Source organism: Platichthys flesus, chromosome 7 (genome assembly GCF_949316205.1).
Source record: "Platichthys flesus chromosome 7, fPlaFle2.1, whole genome shotgun sequence".
NCBI lineage: Eukaryota > Metazoa > Chordata > Actinopteri > Pleuronectiformes > Pleuronectidae > Platichthys > Platichthys flesus.
The window spans coordinates 22032065-22053711 of record NC_084951.1 but is presented as its reverse complement, the minus strand read 5'-3'; the positions used below and the strand labels follow the sequence as shown (position 1 = coordinate 22053711).

Here is a 21647-nt window from a genome sequence, read left to right as displayed (position 1 = left end):
AAATGTGTTAGCACAGGAAATGCTTTAAGTTGGTGGAGTTTGTTTCTTAAAGAATATATTTGCTGCTAATTTTGCACAAAAATCCCTTTCATAACTCTCTATATTTTGTCTGTAAAATGGTGTATTTTTGTTCTGAATATTTTCTTGTTTAGCATGCGCCACCCTTCCATTTACCCATGAAGTCTGGGACACAGATAAAGAGCTCAGTAGAGCCACATGCAGTGAGAGGGGATGGAGATAAAACCACAGACTGAGACGAGAGACGGAGATTTAGAAATTGAGATTCAGAGAGAGCGCAGGCTGCTGATCCGTCTCCCTTCAGGCTTCAGACTCCACCTCAAGTCTCTGTACAGATGGACGACCATTCAAACATCACACAAACCACATCGCCAAACAGAAGTGGGATCATTTAGAAATATCTATAAGTGTAAAAAGGCCTGCTAGCTTCTCAGTTTAATGATTTAAAATAGAAGCTCTCAGTAGAGTGCATACCTCTGCGGAGGCCCAGCAGTTTCCTCAAATTCAATCAAGCTGCACCAAACTCCACAGACTCATAGACACACCCTTAATACGCCTGATAGCTTTCACCAAGGTCCATTAATGAAAAAGTCAAAAAACTGTATCTAAAATAAAATCAAAAAATTAGATTTAATAAATCCTCCTATCCTTCCCCCGAGTCTCATGGAAATCCAGCAAGTAGTTTGAAAACACAACCTGCTCGGCGGAGGTAGTAACAATTTGTATGGGCTGTGAATAATAGAACATATATATATATATACAACTAGTGAGCAGAGGTATATACAGTCATATAAGCGTACTTATAGTTTCCTCTTCATTCTCTTTCATCATTTTCCTTCAACAATCCTCTTACTGTTGGGGGGGGGGAGTCTGTGGATCAGAATGACATGAAACTAAGAAAGAGATCTTCGAAACCTCATGTTGTTGACTTGTACCACTAATCCAAATATTAGATTGCGATGTGTTTTTGTTCTACTTCACTGAAACTCTAGCTTTTACTTAAGCGTCTGTCGATTGTGCAAACATGAGGTAATATGTGGGATCTTCAAGCTTTTAAGACGTGTTTTTTCGTCCACTCTAAATTGTGTTTGGGTCGACACACCACACAACCACACCTGAATTATGCACTTACTATTATTGCAGTGTTTTTGCAATACTGGCCTCCACTGTAGACGTGCACTTCGTAGATTTGCTCATTTACTCATGTCTATCGTTGGCATGTGTCATAAACCGAGCCAGATGTGGATGTTGCTGCTGCAGCTGTTTTTTAGTGATGCACTATCCCAGCCCACAACAAGGATGCTGTAATTGGACGAGTTTCTTTGAAGCACATTTACGCACAACAGCAAATTGAAGCCGGATATTTGATCTGTTTGGAAATCGGCCCGTCAACGCTGAGACGGGAGAGGAGCGAATAAACAAACCCTCTTTCAGACGCCAGGCAGAAGAGTTCAAAAGTTCAGAACACTTTTCTGGCCCGAGGGCAGAACGCAGCACCTTGACAGCATGACTCATCCATTCCTGTGTTCAGTCAGTGCAAAGTTGTTGTCTGAGATTTTAGAACTTTTTGATTTACCTCAGCCCTGCTGCACATCTGCAAACATCAGCAGCATAACTTTAACTCAAAGTCTGGCAAGTAGACCCTCAGAGAACCTGGAATTTAGAATATTTGACTTTCATCGTAAACGCCTCAGCTCCATTGTTTTGTGAAACACTAAGAATTACCCAAGTTTGACTAGATTTCTTAAGCCTTTCATTTTTAGCCAATAGAAGCCTCATCGTGACTTCTGCATACTGCTGCAATGTGCTTCTCTGCCTTGTTAGTTTTTTCTTCTTACAACGGAAACTAGAGGAACAGGGTTGGTTTTTACAGATCCATCAATGAATCCTCAATAATGTGATTAATTATTTATACAGCACATGTCACAAATGAAAGCCTGACTATTTCTGGATTCTTGACGTAGAACTGTTCGTGTTATTTTTGAGATTTTCATAAAAAGTATTTGCAATTTTTTAGCAATAACATAATACACATAAATAATGAATATACATAATTATCAAGCAGAACATTTTACAATTGAATAAAATCAGCAGGTCAGTGCTTTACTGGACAAGTGGTAGAATAATGCATGTGTGTATCTGAATGACAAAAAACAAATTTCTTATCATTTATCGATTGACTATTCCCTTCGTTGAGTTAATATCTTCCTGATTTATTATGTCGTTCCAGCTCTATCAAGAGTACTGACATATTTCAATCAAAAATTATGAATAGTTTAAGATTATTTATAAGTTATTGATTATTTCATTCACTTGATGTGAAGTTTGAAGATATAGAGACTTTATCCCAGACGTCGTCCTCCCTCTGCAGAACATTCTGGTCCAGTGGAGTAAGAAGGTCAAGTGAAGGGAACATCTTGAGAGTCTGAATCTTTCATTTCCCCTCTCACACTCTGTGGTCACCGGCAGGGCGCCGTGCAGTCGAGTGACCCAGCTTAACAAACACCTCACCTCCTCAGACCGAGGGACGTGGGCTCGGTGGGCGTGACGGTAGCAATGCAGCATTTGCTTGTTATTGGAGATTGCTGCTCTTCCCTCTTGCCCTCAGCCGCCAGTAAAAAAAAAAAAAAACCTCTTCTCCCTGGTGCTTGGGCACAGATGAGCATGAGAATTGATCTGGTTGTTTAACAGATTGTCTGAAGAGGAAGAGGCCGAACAGCAGGTGTCTCTGTCCTCTCTGAGAACAAGCTGTTTTATTGGCTACTTACTGAGGAAGCTCTCATCAGGGAAAAGGAGATTCATGTCAGGCGGTGGCCTCATTTGCTGTATGCACCATCCTAGCGTATGTTACCCAGTGAACTGACCAGCTTGAAGTTCACCACAATGCTTAAAGGCGTGTTTGAAATCTTAAAGTAGGCTGCTGGCATCGAGCAGCACAATTCACCCTTAATTATTAATTCATCCCCTGGGAGTGCATCTTATTTACTCTCCAGTCTGTTGGCCACAAAATAAGACTTCTTTAAGATCATGATAACAAACGACTCAGTGCAGATAGTTGATGTCTAAAGAAACGATCTGCAGAATAAGATGTGAAACAGGAACCGGTTCTCTGATGGATATCAGTAACAGTTTGTGCAGGCACCTTGTCATGTTCCCTGTCACACTGGGTACAGAATGTATTTGTGTGTGAACCAGCCCGTCAGCCAGAACAACACGTCTCACATCTTATGCAAGAAAGCTCGACTGAATTTAAAAAGTACCAGACCTAAGCTGCTGCCTGAGGGAGGAAGTTAAGAAGAAGCAGTTTGCTTTGGTTTACTCCACCTTTTCTAATGATTCCATGATTGGCTGCGTGGCGACACCTATTTCCCCAAATGAGATTTGACGTTCTTTTGTGCAATTTAGGGGATGAAGTTAATATTAATGAACTCGGATGCTTATTTCTTCTCACTTGAATAGTGAATCAGATGCCTGAATGCAAGAGAGGCGAGAGCCCCGGATCCGTCTTCCTCTCCTTTCAGGGAATAAGCCTGAATTCGCTTGAAATGGAAATATTCACACTGGCGACACAAAGTGCATAGCAAATGAGCGGAGTGTGTGGGCAAAGTAGTAAAATTTAATGATGTTGGGAGGGTTGTCCACTGGAAATGGAAAACTCCCTTCTTCTGTTCGCTCCCTCCGACTTCTCCCCGGCCCATATCACTCCATCTGCAGCCGTGCTTTCTGTGTGGCAGCCATCTTGCCTGTCATGACTGACTGCTCTGCAACACTCTACTGGGCTGTATGACAGCATTCGGCCCAGGGAGTCCCAGAACTTTACCGAACCCACCCACCCCCATGACGCAGGCACACATGGCTTTAAAAAACATATTTTTCATCTCTTAATCTGGATTTCCAAATATTCCACTTGTCACTCCTTCTCCTCTTTTTCTTCTACATCCGTCTCACTCCATCGCCCTCCCCTCCTCATTTTATCCGCTTGAGCTACACCCTCGGATACTCTGCCTTTGGTTTCAAGACAAGGAGATTTGACTTGCATGAGGTCTTGGCCTTATGCATCTCTCCATTTAAGGGGGTTGTTAGTGTGTGTGTGTGTGTGCGCGTGCATGTGGGTGTGTGCTGGTGTGTAAAGCGCATGCTAATGTGGGTTGGTCTTGGTCCTTGGAATCAGACTGGAGATGACAATCCAGGGGGCACATTGTGTGGGCCAGCCAACTGAGCTCCACGAATGGGAGGAGAGAAAGGGAAACAGACGGCTGTAGACGGACACAGAAGGAGAGGGCCGACCTCCATCCGCAGCCCCGCTGCTCCACTAACTTCATTTGCGAATCGCACTCCACAGATCCAGTAGTCACTATGAAACCAGCTTTTGTGAGTATTGATCCCCTTGAAGGTAGCAGCTCCACCGGCGGCTCATTAATCTTGTCTACCTGCACTGAATCAATTGAATGAGAAGAGACGCTTTCTAGCCTTTCTGTGGATATTATATTTCTCGTAAAGACGGTTAGATTATGTGCTAATTGAAGTCTTTGTGATCCTACTTCTGAGTCTTTCCTTTAAAAAGTTACTCCTCCCGACCTTTTCTGCAACAGTTCATGCAACATTTCTTTGTTTGTTTTGTTTTGTATTGCAATGTGCAGAACCTGGTGGTGGAATTGTGCTAGATTTTACTCTGTGTGAGGTGAGACATGGTCTTGCAGTTTGTTTTTGTGCGGAACTCTCCTACAGTTGACTTGCCTAACTGTGGGTGTGGGTCATGGCCTGGTTCTGCCAACGCAGGACAGCCACAGGGAGACTCAGACCTCGAGTCTCTGGAGAGAAGTGACGCCTTCTCTGCTCTAGGTTGAAGGAAGAATTTCCACTTACTAAAGAACTGTATCCTGTCATCCTTTGAGGATGAGGCGACAACATTGTGGAGTTGTTTGTCAGGGACATTGCTCCTAAAAGCACAAGCGTGACATTGCGCTATTTCAGGTAATGTTGATGGCACTGCTGACGGTGCTTTGTCCCAATGTGGCACTGAGCTGTTGGCACCTCCTTTTTGGTCGATGGCGTGTTTGTGTTGCCCTTGATGCCATTCACTGGTCAACAGTTTCAATTCCAACGCTTCTTTTGGTGCCAGCTGGCCAGTTTGAGGCCGGTGGTGCAGGCACACTTTCTCTGCAGCCGCCTTTTGTTTTTCCCTTCACAGGCTCTAACAAGGCGTCCTTCAGCTGAGCTCCCCCACTGTCCTCCTGTCTGCGCCTCAGTTCAGTATTGTTCCAGATTGTCAAGGCTGTTAATGAAAAAACAACTATGCTTTCAAATACCAGTAAAATAGCAGTGGAGTTATCCTCCGGTGTCATCCCAGTGCAGAAGGCCCGCTGGGAGAAGCATGATAAATGAGTCTGCGTGTCTTTAATCTCAGCCTGACCAACTTTCATCACGGCTCGCTCTTCAGCTGCTGACCTCCACCCTGCTGCTGACTCCTCACCCTCCTCATTGTGTCTCCTTGTTCTAGTGAGCCCCTCTCACAATGGACGCCTCTCCATTTCACTTCTCTGCATTGATTCCATCCTGCAGCACAAAAACACATTCCTCTCCCTCGCTCCTCTATTCATTCTCACGGCTTCTTGCTCCTCGGCCATGACACTCGGAGGCTTTTCTCTTGTTGTGGATGTGTTTTACCTTGAGGAAATCACCGGGCTGTGTCCCCTGATAGGATATGTTTACCCAGCTCCAACACGACTGTGGATCACACCTGCCTGTCACGGTAGCTGCTTCTGAATCTCACTGGCCCAGCTGAAATTCCCTTTTTTCATTAAAGTGGACAAGCGAACACCAAGACTGAGTGAAGCTCGTTTTTTTTTTCGAATTGCATCGTACAAAAGTTACCATTTTCTCGGATACGGTACGCTACTACTAGTCTGTAGGAGTGTACTAGTATAAGTTTACTATGTACTAGTGCTGTACATAGAAGACCTTATATAGTAAAGGGGATAGTGAATGACTGGGTGATTTTGGATATTTCACGACCTCTTTGTGGCATCAAATATATAATTAAAACCAAAGTTACAAGAAATGTTGAGTTGGATGTCCCATCCACTAACATGGAGGAGGTGGGTTCAATTACCTAAACTACCGCCCCTACAATGAAGGACAATAGTGGCGTCACTTTTTTTGGAGCTTTCACATCATCCATCTTTATAAAGAGTCTAAGATCCACACACACACACACACACACACACACACACACACACACACACACACACACACACACACACATTTGCATTGTGTTTTAAATGGCAAAACTCGATACACTGACCTTACCTGCAGTGTGAGCGTGTTTAAAATGCAACCAGTCACCTCGTTGTTCTTCTGCACGGCAGCTTGAGGCGTTCAGCGAGGCCCCCTGAGGTCGACTCGACATTCCGGAGAACAGATTATTACAAACCCCAGCTTCATTATTTTAAAGTACACAGACTTGTTTTATCTCCTGGGAGCAAAAGGAGAGCGAGACCCCCCCCCCCCCCCCCCCCCCCCGTTGGTGCCACTCTGCTCATTGTAGAGGAGTGATGTCCCTGACAGCAGCACTATCCTCCCTTCAGCACAGACCTCCACCACTTTACGAGACACCAGTATTACCCAGAGCTGATTCCGGTTTACTATCCATCCTCATCCTCCTTGACCTGAGTGCGGCCTTCGACACAATCTCCCACACCATCCTCCTCAAAAGATTATCCTCCATCGGCATCACTGGCATCCCCCTTGACTGGTTCCACTACTATCTCTCAGACCACACTCAGTTCATCCAACTCAAATCCTTCCGTTCCCAACCGTCCCCTGTCTCCTCTGGTGTCCCCCAGGGCTCTGTCCTGGGTCCCCTCCTTTTCATTACTTACCTCCTTCCCCTTGGCCTTATTTTCCGTAAATTCAATATTCTTTTTCATTGCTACGCGGATGACACCCAGCTCTACCTCTCCACCAAGCCCAACTCCCTTCTTCCTCCCTCATCCTTGACAGATTGCCTTTCTGCACTTCATACCTGGTTCACCTCAAACTTCCTCAAACTTAACAGTGATAAAACCGAAATCCTTTTAGTCGGTACTAAATCCACTCTACTCAAAGTTGACAGTTTTTCCCTCTCAATTGACAGCTCCATAGTTTCCCCCTCCCCCCAGGTAAAGAGTCTGGGTGTCATCGTCGACGGCTCACTCTCCTTCAAATCTCATATCAACATCACCACCCGCACCGCCTACTTCCATCTCCGTAACATAAATCGCCTCCGTCCCTCCCTCACCCCCCATACCACCTCTATTCTTGTACATAGCCTTGTCACCTCCCGTATCGACTACTGTAATTCTCTCCTCTTTGGTCTCCCCCAGAAATCCCTCCATAAGCTCCAACTGGTCCAGAACTCAGCTGCTCGTATCATCTCCCTCACCCCCTCTTTCCACCACATCACCCCCATCCTACAGCAACTCCACTGGCTTCCAATTCACTTCCGTATCAACTCCCACCTGACATCCGAAACATTGACTCCTTCCCTCAGTTCAAATCCTCTCTCAAAACCCACCTTTTCAGGATTGCATTCTCACTGTAGTTGCCATGCTGTTTTTACTTGCACTTTTAATTTTAATTGTTTTGTTATTTGTTTGCTCCTGTTTTAAATTGTAAAGCGTCCTTGAGTGACATGAAAGGCGCTGTGAAATAAAATGTATTATTATTATTATTATCACATGACTTACAATAGCTGTGAATGAGTGAGTGGGAATTCACGGAGCTCTGTTCATCAGCAGCTTTATAATTGGCTCTGCTGACGGCCTAAAAATGTTGCTAATCTCGAATGCAGTCGGAAAATGAACACATCACATTAAGATTTCTCCAATTTGTATTTATTGCAAAATCGATATTGTTCCCCAGCTGCAAAGCAGCGATAGCCCATGACCACGCAGGAGTTTCTTTATCTTTTACGCCTCATTTACAACTCATTTCCCTCACTGCAGCGAGGGATAGCGCACTGGGTTCATGCTATTTCTATTGTTTCAGCTGTTCATACTGAGAAGGAATATTGTTTACCCAATAGTTTGGGGAATCGCTTATTTACTTGTGTGCCGAGAGTTACACGAGAAGGTCAATACCTCCCTCAAACGGTAAATGGTAAATATGACACCTCGGTGGATTATTTCAGGGGCGAAGCTCTAATTAACAGATTTTTATCTCATGTCTAGAAAAACCGCAGGGGGGTGTGTGACTGATGATTCCGTGGCCAGTGGCAGTGACTTCCTTGTGCTGACTCTCGCTGTCTCACAGCACAGCCAAGAAAGAATGGAGCTAATTAGCCTCAGTTCAACCAGGGTGTTTTTATCATTATTTGTGTTTACTTAGTATGCAGGTTAAATACATAACATGGTGATAAATGTAGCTTTAAAAGTGCTGATGGATCTTTGTACATTTCGACTGAGCCAGCGCGCGCACACACACACACACACACACACACACACACAGCAAAACCCCTTTCACACTTGCACTGTCCTATTAATAAAGGCGAAATGCCCAAATAATATATCTTTAAAAGAAACTAACTTTTAAAATAAGAGCGTGTGGTCCTCTGGTTCCTTGATGTTGATGTTTATTTCTTTACTCTTTTGTTAAAATGTTCTTCAACCTCCTAATTTCTCAATGATTCAATCTTAACTAAACAAATTGCTTATGCACCACATGGTTTTCTTTTTTAGAAAAGTCTTTCAGGATCAACTGTGTAAAGCATCTTTATATCAAACAGGAAGGTTGAACTAACCCTGCTGGTGGATTTCTGGCACAGTTTACAGTAGTAACACAGAAGCACACAAAAACAAAACCCTGAATTCTCTCTCAGCAGACACCGACGACCTCTCCCACCACAAAACAACGAAGATCTAATTCCGTTGACAGCGTAAGAAGTCCGTCTTCATAAAATAATTTCCTGGTCCTTTTTGGGGGTTTGGATCTGTCCTCTTCTGGGGCGCTCTTGGTAGAGGTAGATGGGATTCTTTCGGGCTTGATGAACCCCGGTGGAATGAGATAATCTCAGTGATTATTCATTTCTTCTTCTATCCAGGTCGAGGAGCTTTAATGTTCTATTAACTATCCAGTCTGAGAGCAGAACTTTTAAAAAGCTGCATCAATCTGACAGACATTTCTCTTCTATTTCACGACAGAACTGATTGATGACGAGAGGAGCCCTGATGGCACCATGTTGTCTTATATAACTACTCTAATTCAGGCCAATAACCCGTCTGGGGCTGTAAGAGGAGCAGACAGGACTTAAACTCAGTCATCAGACATTACTTTCTGTGAAAACATTTCCAAAAAGGTATATAAAAAACTGAGTGACAGTAGCTGACAGGTGTGATAGCAGCGCTGTCAATTTCTACCTTTTCATTTTCTGAAAACTCAACCCCTGGACCGGTTGAAAGAGCGTGAGACATGTTTCACTGCTCTGACGCGTGTAATATTACAGCTCGATGACCCAATGCTGCTGCAGGGCCCGTATGAACACATATATAACACAATATTCTGTTATGTTCCATTGTGCATGTGTATGGCATGTTGATATCAGGGGTTGAGCTGGGAGACAACACCACCTTAGTGATGCTCTCATGCATTCTGTGGAAATGCATGAACCCTTTGCAAGGAACCACGGCACTCTGGGTCTTTTCAGTTTTAGTTATTGCTCCTTTTTCTCTCCAGTTTCTATGAATTCAACTCTTTTTGTGCTTTGTATTATCAAAAGCCTCAGTTACCTTGAAACAGTAGATATTATGATTTGAGCAATGATCTTAACACTAGTAGTTTAACGTGACTAGTGTCTAGATTATTGATTATTTACTGAACAGATTAAGACTTGATTTCATTTTATTACACCACTTCTTTTTTTTTTTATTGCCCTGTCAAAACTTTTGAGGCCAGATGGTGAGACCAGCAAGTGTCTGTGTAAATCATCATTGCTTTGGCTCCAGGCAGCGGTTGAGCAGCTTTTATACCTGCAGCCCAGTGTCAGTAACTCCTCCAACATGAGACTGTAGAAGTCACTGGAATGCTTTTGCAATAAACGAGGCACAAATGCAGCCATGCAGCAACAGTGCAGCTGCTCAGGATGCCCTTCAAAAGACACTTTGTGTGTCTTCATAAAACTACTGACTCTTCTCCTGCTGGTAGTTTAACACTGCTTTTGCAGAGTGCCTGTATTTGGGGGTTTATCGTTTAAGGCATGGGGATGTTTCTCTGCATTTGTATTGGTGAGAGGTGGAGGTTAAACTGTGACGGCTTCTGCGGCTCCTTATTTCTTTCTCTCTTTTACTCTTGTCCTCAGATCGAGAAGATCATGACGCTGATTGGTGCCGGCATCGATTTCTCCAGAGATCAGCAATATGCAACGCCAGGTAAAGTAAAATCATTGTTCCCCTTTTTTTTTAAAGTTGTTCAATAATTAGTATTCAACACCTAGAAACAGTTAAAAAATTTGGTTCCAATGATGAGCTGCTCCAGTTTCCAGCTCTTTGTGCAGATTGGATCTGTTTTTACTGACCTCTGTTATAAATCTCACCTCTGTTGTGTTATTAATCTCATGAGAACTCCCTAGGTTTCGACATATTGCCCATTTGGCTGTAGGCAGGGATTTTACAGATTAAGACTTGATTTCTTCGCCTGCATCTCCTATAAACCTCTTATCAGCCTTTCTATGTTTGTGACATATACGTTTGTATTACCAGAGGACAAAGTCTGCCCTTACTTACCGTCCTCTGGACCTATAACTCACATTTTCTTTACCCGTACCTTCCTGAATTTTATTTATCCTTCCCAAAGTTATTCTATCCTTATCGGGGCCCTCAGGGGAAATCAAACAGAGAGACCAGGTCAATGAAGGATGCACCTGGAAACAATTTGAGATTCAGTTAACAACAGAGAATCGGTTGCTAAAGTATAATGCACCGAGACAGTTGGTCTGTTCTTATAGAGCAGGCGAGGAAGGGAATTGGTATTTGCGGCTGTAGAGAAAGTTACGCTGCTGTAAGAAGTTCTATTTGAAGAACTTTCCCATCTGTTTAAGCCTTGAAGACAAAGATATTAAGAAATCCTCATGAACTGAAGATAAAAGACCACTTTGATCCCTTTATTATGCTTTTTTATGTTGTTCGTTAAAGATCATCCTCTTGCACAAGTTCCCACAAATGTGTTGCACTGATCTGTGCTGTGGGATTTAAGTCCGGCTCATTATCTTATTGAAGGATGAAGTCATGAACAACCGGTCTGCCTTTCCCTTGCCTTCCCCTCCTGATAACAGTATACAGTGCAACTTCCTGCAGCTCAATATTGTACAGACAGACGGGGGCTTTGTTTTTGCTTAAAGGGGTTGATTTGCCTCCTTTGCTGCAGAAAGCTGTTGCCTTATTTTAGCCTTATTCCCATCCCTGAAATCACTTGGACCTTTGGCCATTCTATACATGACCAAGAAATGGGGGGTCGTCTCAAACGTTCGACCGATCGATGCTCCTGAGCAGCCTGTCTTGCCCTGTGGTTAGAGAGTGGACAGGAAAAACCACAGGGTGTGTGTCCAGGATTTTCTCAAGTGGTGCTTTCAAGCTTTCAAACCAAAGGGGGCCGGGCCAGGTCTTTGTGTTAAGGATTCTGTACCTGTTCACCTCTTATTCACCGTCAGGGTTGATGGATGGAGCCCGGGGACTGTAGCTGTATCCCAAACAATCGACCCCCTCTCTTCAGCACCGAACTCTTTGCTTGAGACACGTTATAATATCTCTAAGTAATGCAGCAGAGTCGTTGATGCTTAGCTGAAACTTTGCCGTCTCCATATTCCCAGCCGGAGCGAGCTGTTTAAATATTAACCACTAGGTACTGTATGTCAGGGGGATGAGCTCATTTTGCTTTGTAGACTTAAGGAAAGCTGAGACCACTGCTGCAGCGTAGTGAGCCTCCCTCCACGGGCTGCATCTGTCTGCTCTGAATTTGCATCCACTCAGCCCCTCAGCCGCCATGCTCACCGCTCCATCTCAATGACGGAGGCCGCCGAGGCCAGTGAGGCACTCTCCGGAGAGGCAGCTCTCTGTTTGATGCCCAAGCGAGAAGCTGCATCCCCATCAGTCCCCCCCCCACCCTCCCCTCTCCGATTCAGTCCAGCGTTGACTAGAGAGCTGGGATGTGTCTGGCTGAGTGGCTCCGTGCCTGCAGCCACTGTTTGACTTTTCTCCCCTCTGCTGATCGACTTCAGAGTGAAAGATGCAGTGGAGGAGGGTGTGAAGGGAAAACACATCGAGTGTGGTGCGATGAAAGGAAGGAAGCTGGAGCCAATGCTGGTAATGAGGGGTGGGGGGGGGGGGGGGGGGGGGGGTCTGTAGCTCGCGCTGACAAAGAGCAGCCACCTGCAGTGTTTCAGAGAGGTGGTGGTGGTGAGGGAGAGAGGGAGGAGTGGGGAAGGGCATGCAACAAGGAGGGGGGAGAGAGAGAGTGAGGGAGGAGAGAGCAGGCAGCAGCGTCAGGACAATAGGAGGACGCCACCTCGGAATCTGTCCATTCTTCATCCCGGAGACATAGATACAAGCTTCTTCTTTTTTTTTTTTTACTGGACTTGACTGCATCTCACAAACTGTGCCAGACGGAGGCGAGACAGTTCTCACACTCTCTTCGTCTGCAGAGGAGTTCAGTCTCGGGGGCCGGCAATTACTGAAGTGCTCCTTGAAGTAGCTGAGTGGATCCCTGAGTGGATTTTCTTTACCTTGACACATTTCTGACTTTGTGGAGTGACTTCTCTGGAGCAGGATCAGGGCGGCGACAAGGGAATGCAAAGCTTTAAAATGTGCATTTTACACATTCATTCTACTGTAGTTTTATTTCATGTCTGTTTGTTATATGTAAGTTGATAGATTTTCCTTATGTAGCCATGCACACACAACTTAGTGATTGAATCTGTAGTTAAAGACAACTTCACCAAATTGAGTAATAATTGATTCCTGTGTTTTCCATGTGAGTTAAACCAGTAACATGGTAAAAGGAGAAGAGGCGATCATGTCTCCTCCTGTAGGTCAGGCTCCTGACAGCCGTCACCACAGCTTTTGCTTGTGATCAGTCTTTGCTGATTGCAGCCGCTCCGCATTTTCTGCCCGTCCTGCTGCCGCTCATGTGTGCAGAGTTCCTGTCCCGTGGATTATGTGCTGAGTGAGCTGCGTCTGTGATTCAGGGATGAGCCAGTTCGATAATTAACTGTCTCCCGCTTCTGTCCGAACGTTTCCCAACAACTTCCCACTCAGCCGAAACCAATCACTGCCCCTGAAAAGAGCGGTTAAGAGCAGCGGCTCTCCTCGGACTCGTCTGAGTTTCTCCTCATGACAGAACTGGAGCTCATTTAAATCAGCTGCAGGCTGAAGTTCCACCTCCTGACAAGGGACATTTAGAATTTTTCTGATGGCTGGATATGAACTGTTTTATGCTCATTTTCCTTATTTAGGTGAGGCAGCGCTTTGTTGTTGTTGTTAGCTGGTGGTCAACCAGCTCATAACCGTTTATCACCCCCCTCGCCCCTGAGATCAGGGGTGCTATAATCCATCTTGGGTGACTTTGAGTCGGCCCCCGCTGCCCTGCGGGAGCCGACGCCCTGTCCACAGAGGACACTGTCTCCTCCGCCTTCCTGCTGCTGGTGCGCTCGGCTCTGCTGGCCGAGAATGATGTGGCAATGCCACGTCTCCTCCTCAGAGTGCCGCTGCTACCGGCTGAAAGGTTTCTCCCTCCTGAAGCGCTTTCCCCTGTCGGCAGGTGCTGCGGGCCGGCTGCTGGACCAGCCTGTGGGAGACTGGCTGGAGCACGTGGGGCTCCCGCAGTACGAGAGCAAGCTGCTCCTCAACGGCTTCGACGACCTGCACTATATGGTGAGTTGCTCACTTCTTTTATACAATGTCCAAATTGTCCTCAACTCTTTTGACCTTCATCTTCGACGTCTCACTTCTGTAATGTTTTTTCCTACTTGGCACCACTTCCTGCTACTTAACTCCAGTTTGCATCTTTGTGCATTAATCCAACCGATATCACTCTCCATTACTTGATAGATGATCCCCTGAGCTGCACCCGACATTGAATTAGTTGAAACTCAACCTCTCCCACCGTGAGTCGGGCTTGTGTTTCAGTAACTGTGATACCTAATTATAGGAACAGTTGTTTTCTGGGGGGGGATTGAACAAAATCACATTTATACACTTCTCAATAATCATTATTTGATTCCCAGCAGAACCTTTCTTAGTCTTTTGAAAGTTTTTTTTAGAAGTTTTCAAGCCCATTCAACTACACATCACACAGCCTGATCTGTCAGCTGTCTTGTTTACATCAGGTTGAATATCCTATCGCCTGGTCTGTGTGAGTCAGGTTTGGCCTGTCAGGCTCTCAGGCGCCTTGTCTCAGCTCAGGAGGCCGCTGTCACGTCCTCTCACTTACAGTCACTGAGAGGCGGCTGCTGCCCGCCCCGGATGGAGGAGCGTCTCAGTGAGCAATGGGATGCCCTTGCGGAGCCGACAAGTTTATAGAGCGACGCCACTGTGAGTTGGCGCTGGTGCTTGTGTCACTAATGAGGACTGATGGAGGAGAGGATGAGGGACCCAGCTGGTTGGGCTGACCCAGCGGGAACGTTGGAAGTGAGACAGCCACCTTATGTGTCGGGGAGAAATCGGTCTCCTCCTCCATCGGGCGCATCACGCGCCTCGTCTTTTCATGAAGAGACATATGTGATCAGCTCCTCGTCTCATTTCAAAAGCCACATTTGATTTCACTGTTTGTGTTTGGTGAGAAATAAACGGTCACATGCAGGCAAAACACAACTGCCAACACCTTTCCCATCTGTCCTCATATGTGCAGTAGAGTTAATAATTACATGAATTAAAGATTTTATGATCTATTATGTTCACAACTAGTTCCCGCACATTGGATTACAATAGACCACAGATCCAGATCTGCAGATACACTTTACAACAAATTGTAAAAATCCCCTTAACTAAAGGAAACAAACTTGAATGACTTATACAAAAAAATACATCACATCACCGTCAATGTATTTACTATGTAATACTGACAAATCTAAGAACAACTTAAAAATCCAGCAATCATCTTATCTTTAAATAAGAATAAATTAGGTTTTTGTTGAGCCTTTAAATCATCATAATTCGTGCATTACTAATCTAAAATAGCGTGACCAATCGCTATTGGCTTAAGATCTTAAAAAGTGTGTGTTCATTGGCCACTGCAGCTCTTTTCCCATTCCAGACATTGGACGTGATATACACAGCAATCCTTGTATTTTACATAATACTAGAGTAGTTTGATCACTCTATCTCACTGAATTGTGACCGTTTTAATCATAAAGTCATTATATTTAATTTTTTATGACCAGGGCTGCTGGAGGTCACACATCACCCGCTTGTCCTCTTCACATATCTTTTAAAAAAAATCAGTGTGTTCAACTGCAGATAACTGCAAATTATTATTAAGTTTAATTCAATTATTGAAGCACAAACACATTTTTGTGATCTAGTTGATATGCTGTGAGATTAACCACAGTCTTTCTACAGACTTTACCGGCCGTGAAATTATAAAAAATTCAAAATTAGCCACTTGGAAAAAGTCTGACAACGTCAGCCATAAACTAAACCCAACGTACAGTGAAATGAAATGAGCCCAGTGTGCTGTATATGCAGATGAGTGGCTGAGAAACGACACTAATCTCCATGCTTAATAATCTGAGTCTCCGTTCTCTCAGTAGTTAACATAATGATGAAGTTGAGTCAAAGTAAAGTGTCACACACACCTTGTACAGTGTGTGATTGGTTCAAATGAAAATCAGAGCTGTCTTTGGGTTTGTGTTATTCACATGTTGTAACTTAGACGTATTGATATTGTAAATTGGGACTAACTGACCTCCAGAGAGCAGAACTGTCTCACTGAGCTTTAGTTGTTTTGCAGTAAACCACAATGTCCATGTCTCTCAGCTGCTGTTGGTGAACAAGCCTTACAAAGCCAGAAACTTCAAACCCATGAATATTAAGATACATGAGAAGCTTTCACACTCTTGTGGGCCTACGTGCCCGCGATGTCTGACTAATTTCTGACTCTACAGTGACACAAATAACCTTTAATCTACTTTACATAACCTCCGTTTAGCACAGTCCTCCCTATCTCTCTCTCCCTCTCTCTCCCAGCCTCAACGACAGCCATGTTTAAGTCTGCGTCGAAGCCTCTGAAGTTGCTTCCCGGGTTTTTAATCTTCTTTCTGTCTTTCTTAGCCTTTCATTCCCTCCCTCCTCAGCCCTGACTCGTCTGAGCGGAGAGCTGGCAATATTTCTATCTTTAAACACAGCTTACAAAACCACCTGGCTCCCCGAGACCGCTTGAGGATTTAGAAAAGAGCCGTAACCTTTAAACAGCGCGTCCTTCTCCACAGCAAATGTTGACCTTTCAAAAAAAAAAAAAAAATCACAATTTAGCCTCACACATAATCTCTAGGGTATCAACTCTAAACAATCTAAATCGATATTGCAAGTATACACAATTCCTGGAGCGTCCTGGATGACTGGATCCTAATTAAGACTTTAATAATTCCATGTCCTCTCCTCTGTAGCTGCTAAAGTCCAAAAAAACGATGGCTGTGGCTCAGGGGTGAAAGCGGTTCGATCCCAGTCATCCCTATTCCCCAGGCAAGATATCGAAACCCCAAACTGCCCCTTTTCAAAGAGAAAGTGTTGCACATAGATGCTCTGTATGAATGTGTCTGTGAATGGGTTAATGGCAAAAAACTGATCTGTAAAAGAGGTTTGAGTAAAGGACCTTTTATAAATACAGATCATTTACAAACACGGAAAGAGTCTAAATTCATTTAAATAGTAAATTATTCCTCATCATCAAATGTAAAGATTCAGCGTCAGGCTCCGTTTAATCTTCCCATGGGTATAAAAAAAAACCCCTGCTGAAAAACATGGGTTGAGAAATGGCATGTCTGCTGTAGGCCCCTTTGCAGTGAGATCACTAATTAAACAGTGTTTACTCAGCCGGTCGGACTGCTGCCGCCTCTGTCTGCCCAGCAGGCTCGCTCCAGGACTGGATCGATAGATGCAGTGATTGTATTGTGTTCAAGCACCAAGCAGACGAGCGTCTTCTGAAACCAATTAGATGCTTTTTATCGACTCTTAGAGCAAATGTCCCGATGAACCAAGCTCCCGTGCAGCCGCGCCGTCCTTGAGTAATGCTTGAATGTGTCGTTCAGCTGTGACGGGGTCGGCCATCGGAGCGCCGAGTCAGTTAGTCCAAGAGGAAACTGTTTCTCCAACACTTCGACGTGGTGTTCAATCATGGAGCGATCCGGAGAGGAACACATTTACTTCAAGTGCTGAATTGATGGAGGTGATTTGGCGCATAGAAGTAGAATCGCACTAAGTAGAGCGTATAACTCTGCCAAGGCCCAACAGTCCCCTTAAATTCAATCAGGCTGCACCAAATGTCTCAAAGATATCAGCCCCCTCAATGTCACTCAAATCAAGATCTGTGTTATTTCTTTAAAATTCACTTTCCTGACTGAAACCACCCGTCCACTAAGTTTCATGGAAATCCCTCCAGTAGTTTTAGTGAATCCTGCCAACTAACAAACAGCAGATGAAAACACAACCTCCTTGGTGAAGGTAACTCAAAGATTTGAATCGGGGAAGTTACACAAAGGTTAGAGAAACATTAGAACACGTGATATCTCCATCCAGCAGAGTTCTCCACCTCCTGTTCTCTGCCTCAACTCTGCTGGAACGAGTCGACGCCAATGAAGCCTGCAGACAAATGGGAAACTCGGTAATGGCCTCGTGCATTAGAAGCCCAAACATTTGGGATGATTAATAGGTTTGTTTCTGTTGTGCTGGTGGTGGTGATATACTTTTCATCATTTTAACTACTTAAAAAAACAGTTTTGCAGGGTATGGATCAAATACGTAGTTTTTTTTGCTTTTATCGTCTTTAGCCATCTGTCACAGGTATATATTTTACAGGCCCATGTGTTTTGATGACAGCCTGTTCAGGACGACAGACTGTGACTTTTAGTGCGGCTGTTATCTGTCCTTCAGACGGTCAGAGTGAGGGAGTCGTGCCCCCGAGCCCCTGGCCTGGATTCAGAGTGCTTTTCAAACCAGGGGGGACTAGCGGGGCTGTTTCCTCTGGATACACCGAGAAGAGAGCAGCCTCGTTTAAATGAGAGCACAGGGCGAGGCGGACAGCAGAGATGGATGGAGCACACAAGCAAAGGCATAGAACCACCGAGGTTACACCACCCTACTGTATTGTGTTCCCCCGTGTTGTGCTGATGTCAGTGGTTGTGCATCCTCACTTTTACAACCTGTGGAGTCCGTGTCTCTCGCCAATGAAATATTTATTTTTTTGTTTAACTTTCAAAGACAAATGACTGTCACATTTAAAGTCTGTGTGTTTTGTCAACTTTTGTTCAGGCACCGAAACGTGGATTATTCCATTATTAATGGATCTGCCCATTATCTTTTCAGTTGTTTAATGAATTTTTCATTGTGCTTTCCCAAAGTCCAAGGTGAATTTTCGGTGAAGCTCAGGATCTATATAAGATGCAGACAAGCTGCAAATCCTCACGTTAAAGGGTCTGAAATCAGTTATTACACAATTTGTTTAATCGATATGACAATTTAATTCATTCTGTTGATTATTCAATTAATTGCTTAAAAAAGCCATCTCTTTAAAATCTTTTCTCTGACCAATGTTCCAATATTTAATAGTTAAAAGATCTTTAAGAAGAAATTGTAGTTAAACGCTTAAGCAGTTAATTAGTTAGTCAGTGATTTGTTAGAGAATCAACTTTTAGTAAACTAATAAAACATCCAATCCGACACAGCCTTGTTTATCACAGACATTTGATTCTGAAAACATAAGTGTCTATTTTCACGACAATCATTTTGACAAGCTGTGATATCTTCTGTCTCAATTGACAGTAAATCTCAATAAACAGGAAACTTTAGGAGCAACAAAATAAAGTAGAACGGCACTCGGGAGAGTTCAATCCTCCGCCAAGGCCCAACAGTCTCCTTAGATTCAATCCAGCTGCACAAAAGTCAGTATCAGATCCAGAAGAAGAAGAAGATCCACAAGATCCATCACTTATTCTGTTGGAAGTCTGGGAAAATTACAAAAGAAGTAAAAATAAACAAATCCCTTGATCCATACAATACATATACATATTACCGATGATATATTTGCATTGAAACACGTCTACTCAACCACAGAGTGGATGAGTAGACACACACACACACACACACACACAGCCATTTATCAGTAAATCTCCAGGGGGACAATAATGCAACGATCCATGTGCACTGTGAAAGCTCAATTATCCATCCAGCTCCCCAAATAGATTCAATCCTCAGGTGGAGAGGCAGCGATCAGCGCGGCGCCGCTCGGAGATAACAGGCTTTAAGTTGTGCGAAGGGTTTAAGAAGGAGAGAGAGAGAGAGAGATAGATAGATAGATAGAGAGAGAGGGAGGGAGAGCTGCGTCACAATGTCAAATCTGAGCTCCAAAGCCTTAACGTCATAGTAAGGAACGACTACTTGCCCAGACGGTGCAGACGCTCTCTCCTTCATCCCGTCTTTCTGTCCCTCTCAAGATTCCCACAGGTTTTATAATGCAAGCTGCTAATCGGCCTCATACTACACACATACACACCACAATACAGAATGAGTGTAAAACTGTATGTCGGCGGATTACTCAGCAAAAAAATTAGCGTTACTCCTCCCTTCTCCTCATCCCTCGTTCATATTGACTGCTCCTGCATGAAGAACAGGTCGTCAGCTCTGACCTACAGACGCTTCTGTCCCGTCACTGCCCTGCGTGTGTGTATGTGTGTGTGTGTGTGTGTGTGTGTGTGTGTGTGTGTGTTAGTGTGTGATTCACTTGAGATTCGTATAGATGGGTCAGCTGCACGGGGCCGTCACATTTTGTTCCTGAGGGCAGCAGCTCCCATGTCGCGTCATGATACTTTGACAGATGAGGTTTGGTTGCTGACGCCTCAGCCCCCCCCCCACCCCCCCACCCCCTTATTCACCCGTTATCTGAGCCGGGACGCTTTGTAATCATTTATTTTTATCTCGAACTGTGAGCTCGGCTAACAGGAATCTGTTATTACATTACTTTAATTGTAGGGATACTCTCCCTTCACATGTCGGGTGGGGGGAGGGGGGGGGACTTGTCTTCTTTCAGCCTGAAGATACAGTCCGATATTGAAGCACTCTTTTTTTAACCCATCCATCACATATCGCTGACCACTCTGCAGCCCTGACATTGATTTATCGCTACATTCTCCATTATCCAATCGCCTGCCACATGGTCTCAGAGGTGGTACTCTGTGTAACCAAAGATGAGTTTGGCTTTAATTCACACACACATCCATGCAGACCCCCTCCCCACCACAAACGCTTGCGTCTCATTTAAGGGCTTATCGACATGGCCCCGGCCCTTCAGTCACTGGGCTGGACTCCAGGAAGGAGTTTAAACATCTCACTCTGGAATAATTGACCTTTTTTCTGCCATGACAGCGTTTGCTCTTGATCAATATTTCCCCTTCAGCGTGGGCTCGTCTAACCTTGTGTGTTTTAGATTTTCACACATCATGTCAGGGTAACACACATTCAGACAATCCCGATCATATAATGTGACTTGATTTCCTTTGCAGTGTTGTTCATCGTTTGGCAGGTGGTGTCATACTTTATCCAGAATGCCCTGAATGATATCTGCTCTCATGGACTCGCTTCATACGTCTCTCACAGGCACCAGTTTTCAAGTTCATTCCCATTTCCTTAAACTGTGTTGTTCTCTGTATGTTGTTCTGCAGGGCAGTAATGTCATGGAGGACCAGGACCTGAGAGAGATCGGGATCCAGGACCCAAGTCACAGAAAGAAGATCCTGCACGCAGCACGTTCATTACCTAAGGTGACAAATCAACTGATTACTACTCCAGTATTAATAATCTAATAACTCCATAACATATAATATCAGCGATGGAAACATTTTTCTGTCAGAATTTTCACTTTAAGGAAAGTATCTTCATGTGGCTACAGCTTTGTACTTTAACTCAAGTGGACTTCTTCTGTCTGTTTCAAAACAAATACAAAAACTCTGCTATTTCTAGTACTTCTACTGTATTAGTTTAACTTAAACCTATAATCTGTCTCCTACCAGGGTTATAAGTAATTTTTTGGCAGGAAAAACCGGTAAAACTACAGCAGACACAGATATACGGCCGGTGTCAAGAACCCTTTTAAGTTTCCTTGACCGTTCTCTCCTGCAGGTGAAAGCTCTGGGCTGTGATGGCAGCAGCTCCCTGTCCTCCTGGCTGGACAATCTGGGACTTCAAGAGTACTTGCAAAACTTCCTGACCAGCGGCTACCGCACTCTGGACTGTGTGAAGAACCTGTGGGAGCTAGAGATCGTCAACGTGAGTCCCAGTGAACTGGACTGGGATTAGTATCAGAGGAGAAAATAAGTTTATGGAATAAAGAAAAGTTTGAGAGTAAAACCAGAGGAGGCTCAAACTATGATGTTGGATTTCAGTGCTTCAGCTGGT

General features: G+C 44.3%; 1 protein-coding gene across 6 annotated transcripts in view; it reads left to right on the top strand.

Moving 5' to 3' along the window:
- LOC133956319 (ankyrin repeat and SAM domain-containing protein 1A-like) overlaps window positions 1–21647 on the top strand; it is a 62270-nt gene that overhangs the window by 33160 nt on the left and 7463 nt on the right. For 4 of the 6 annotated variants that reach the window (XM_062391261.1, XM_062391264.1, XM_062391262.1 and 1 more), the window contains 5 exons: window positions 8876–8932; window positions 10352–10421; window positions 13804–13916; window positions 20915–21013; window positions 21372–21518. In XM_062391261.1, coding sequence (XP_062247245.1) covers window positions 8876–8932; window positions 10352–10421; window positions 13804–13916; window positions 20915–21013; window positions 21372–21518 — 486 coding nt within the window. The remainder of the gene's footprint in view (window positions 1–8875; window positions 8933–10351; window positions 10422–13803; window positions 13917–20914; window positions 21014–21371; window positions 21519–21647) is intronic. The other 2 variants (XM_062391260.1, XM_062391265.1) reach the window with 2 other exon arrangements.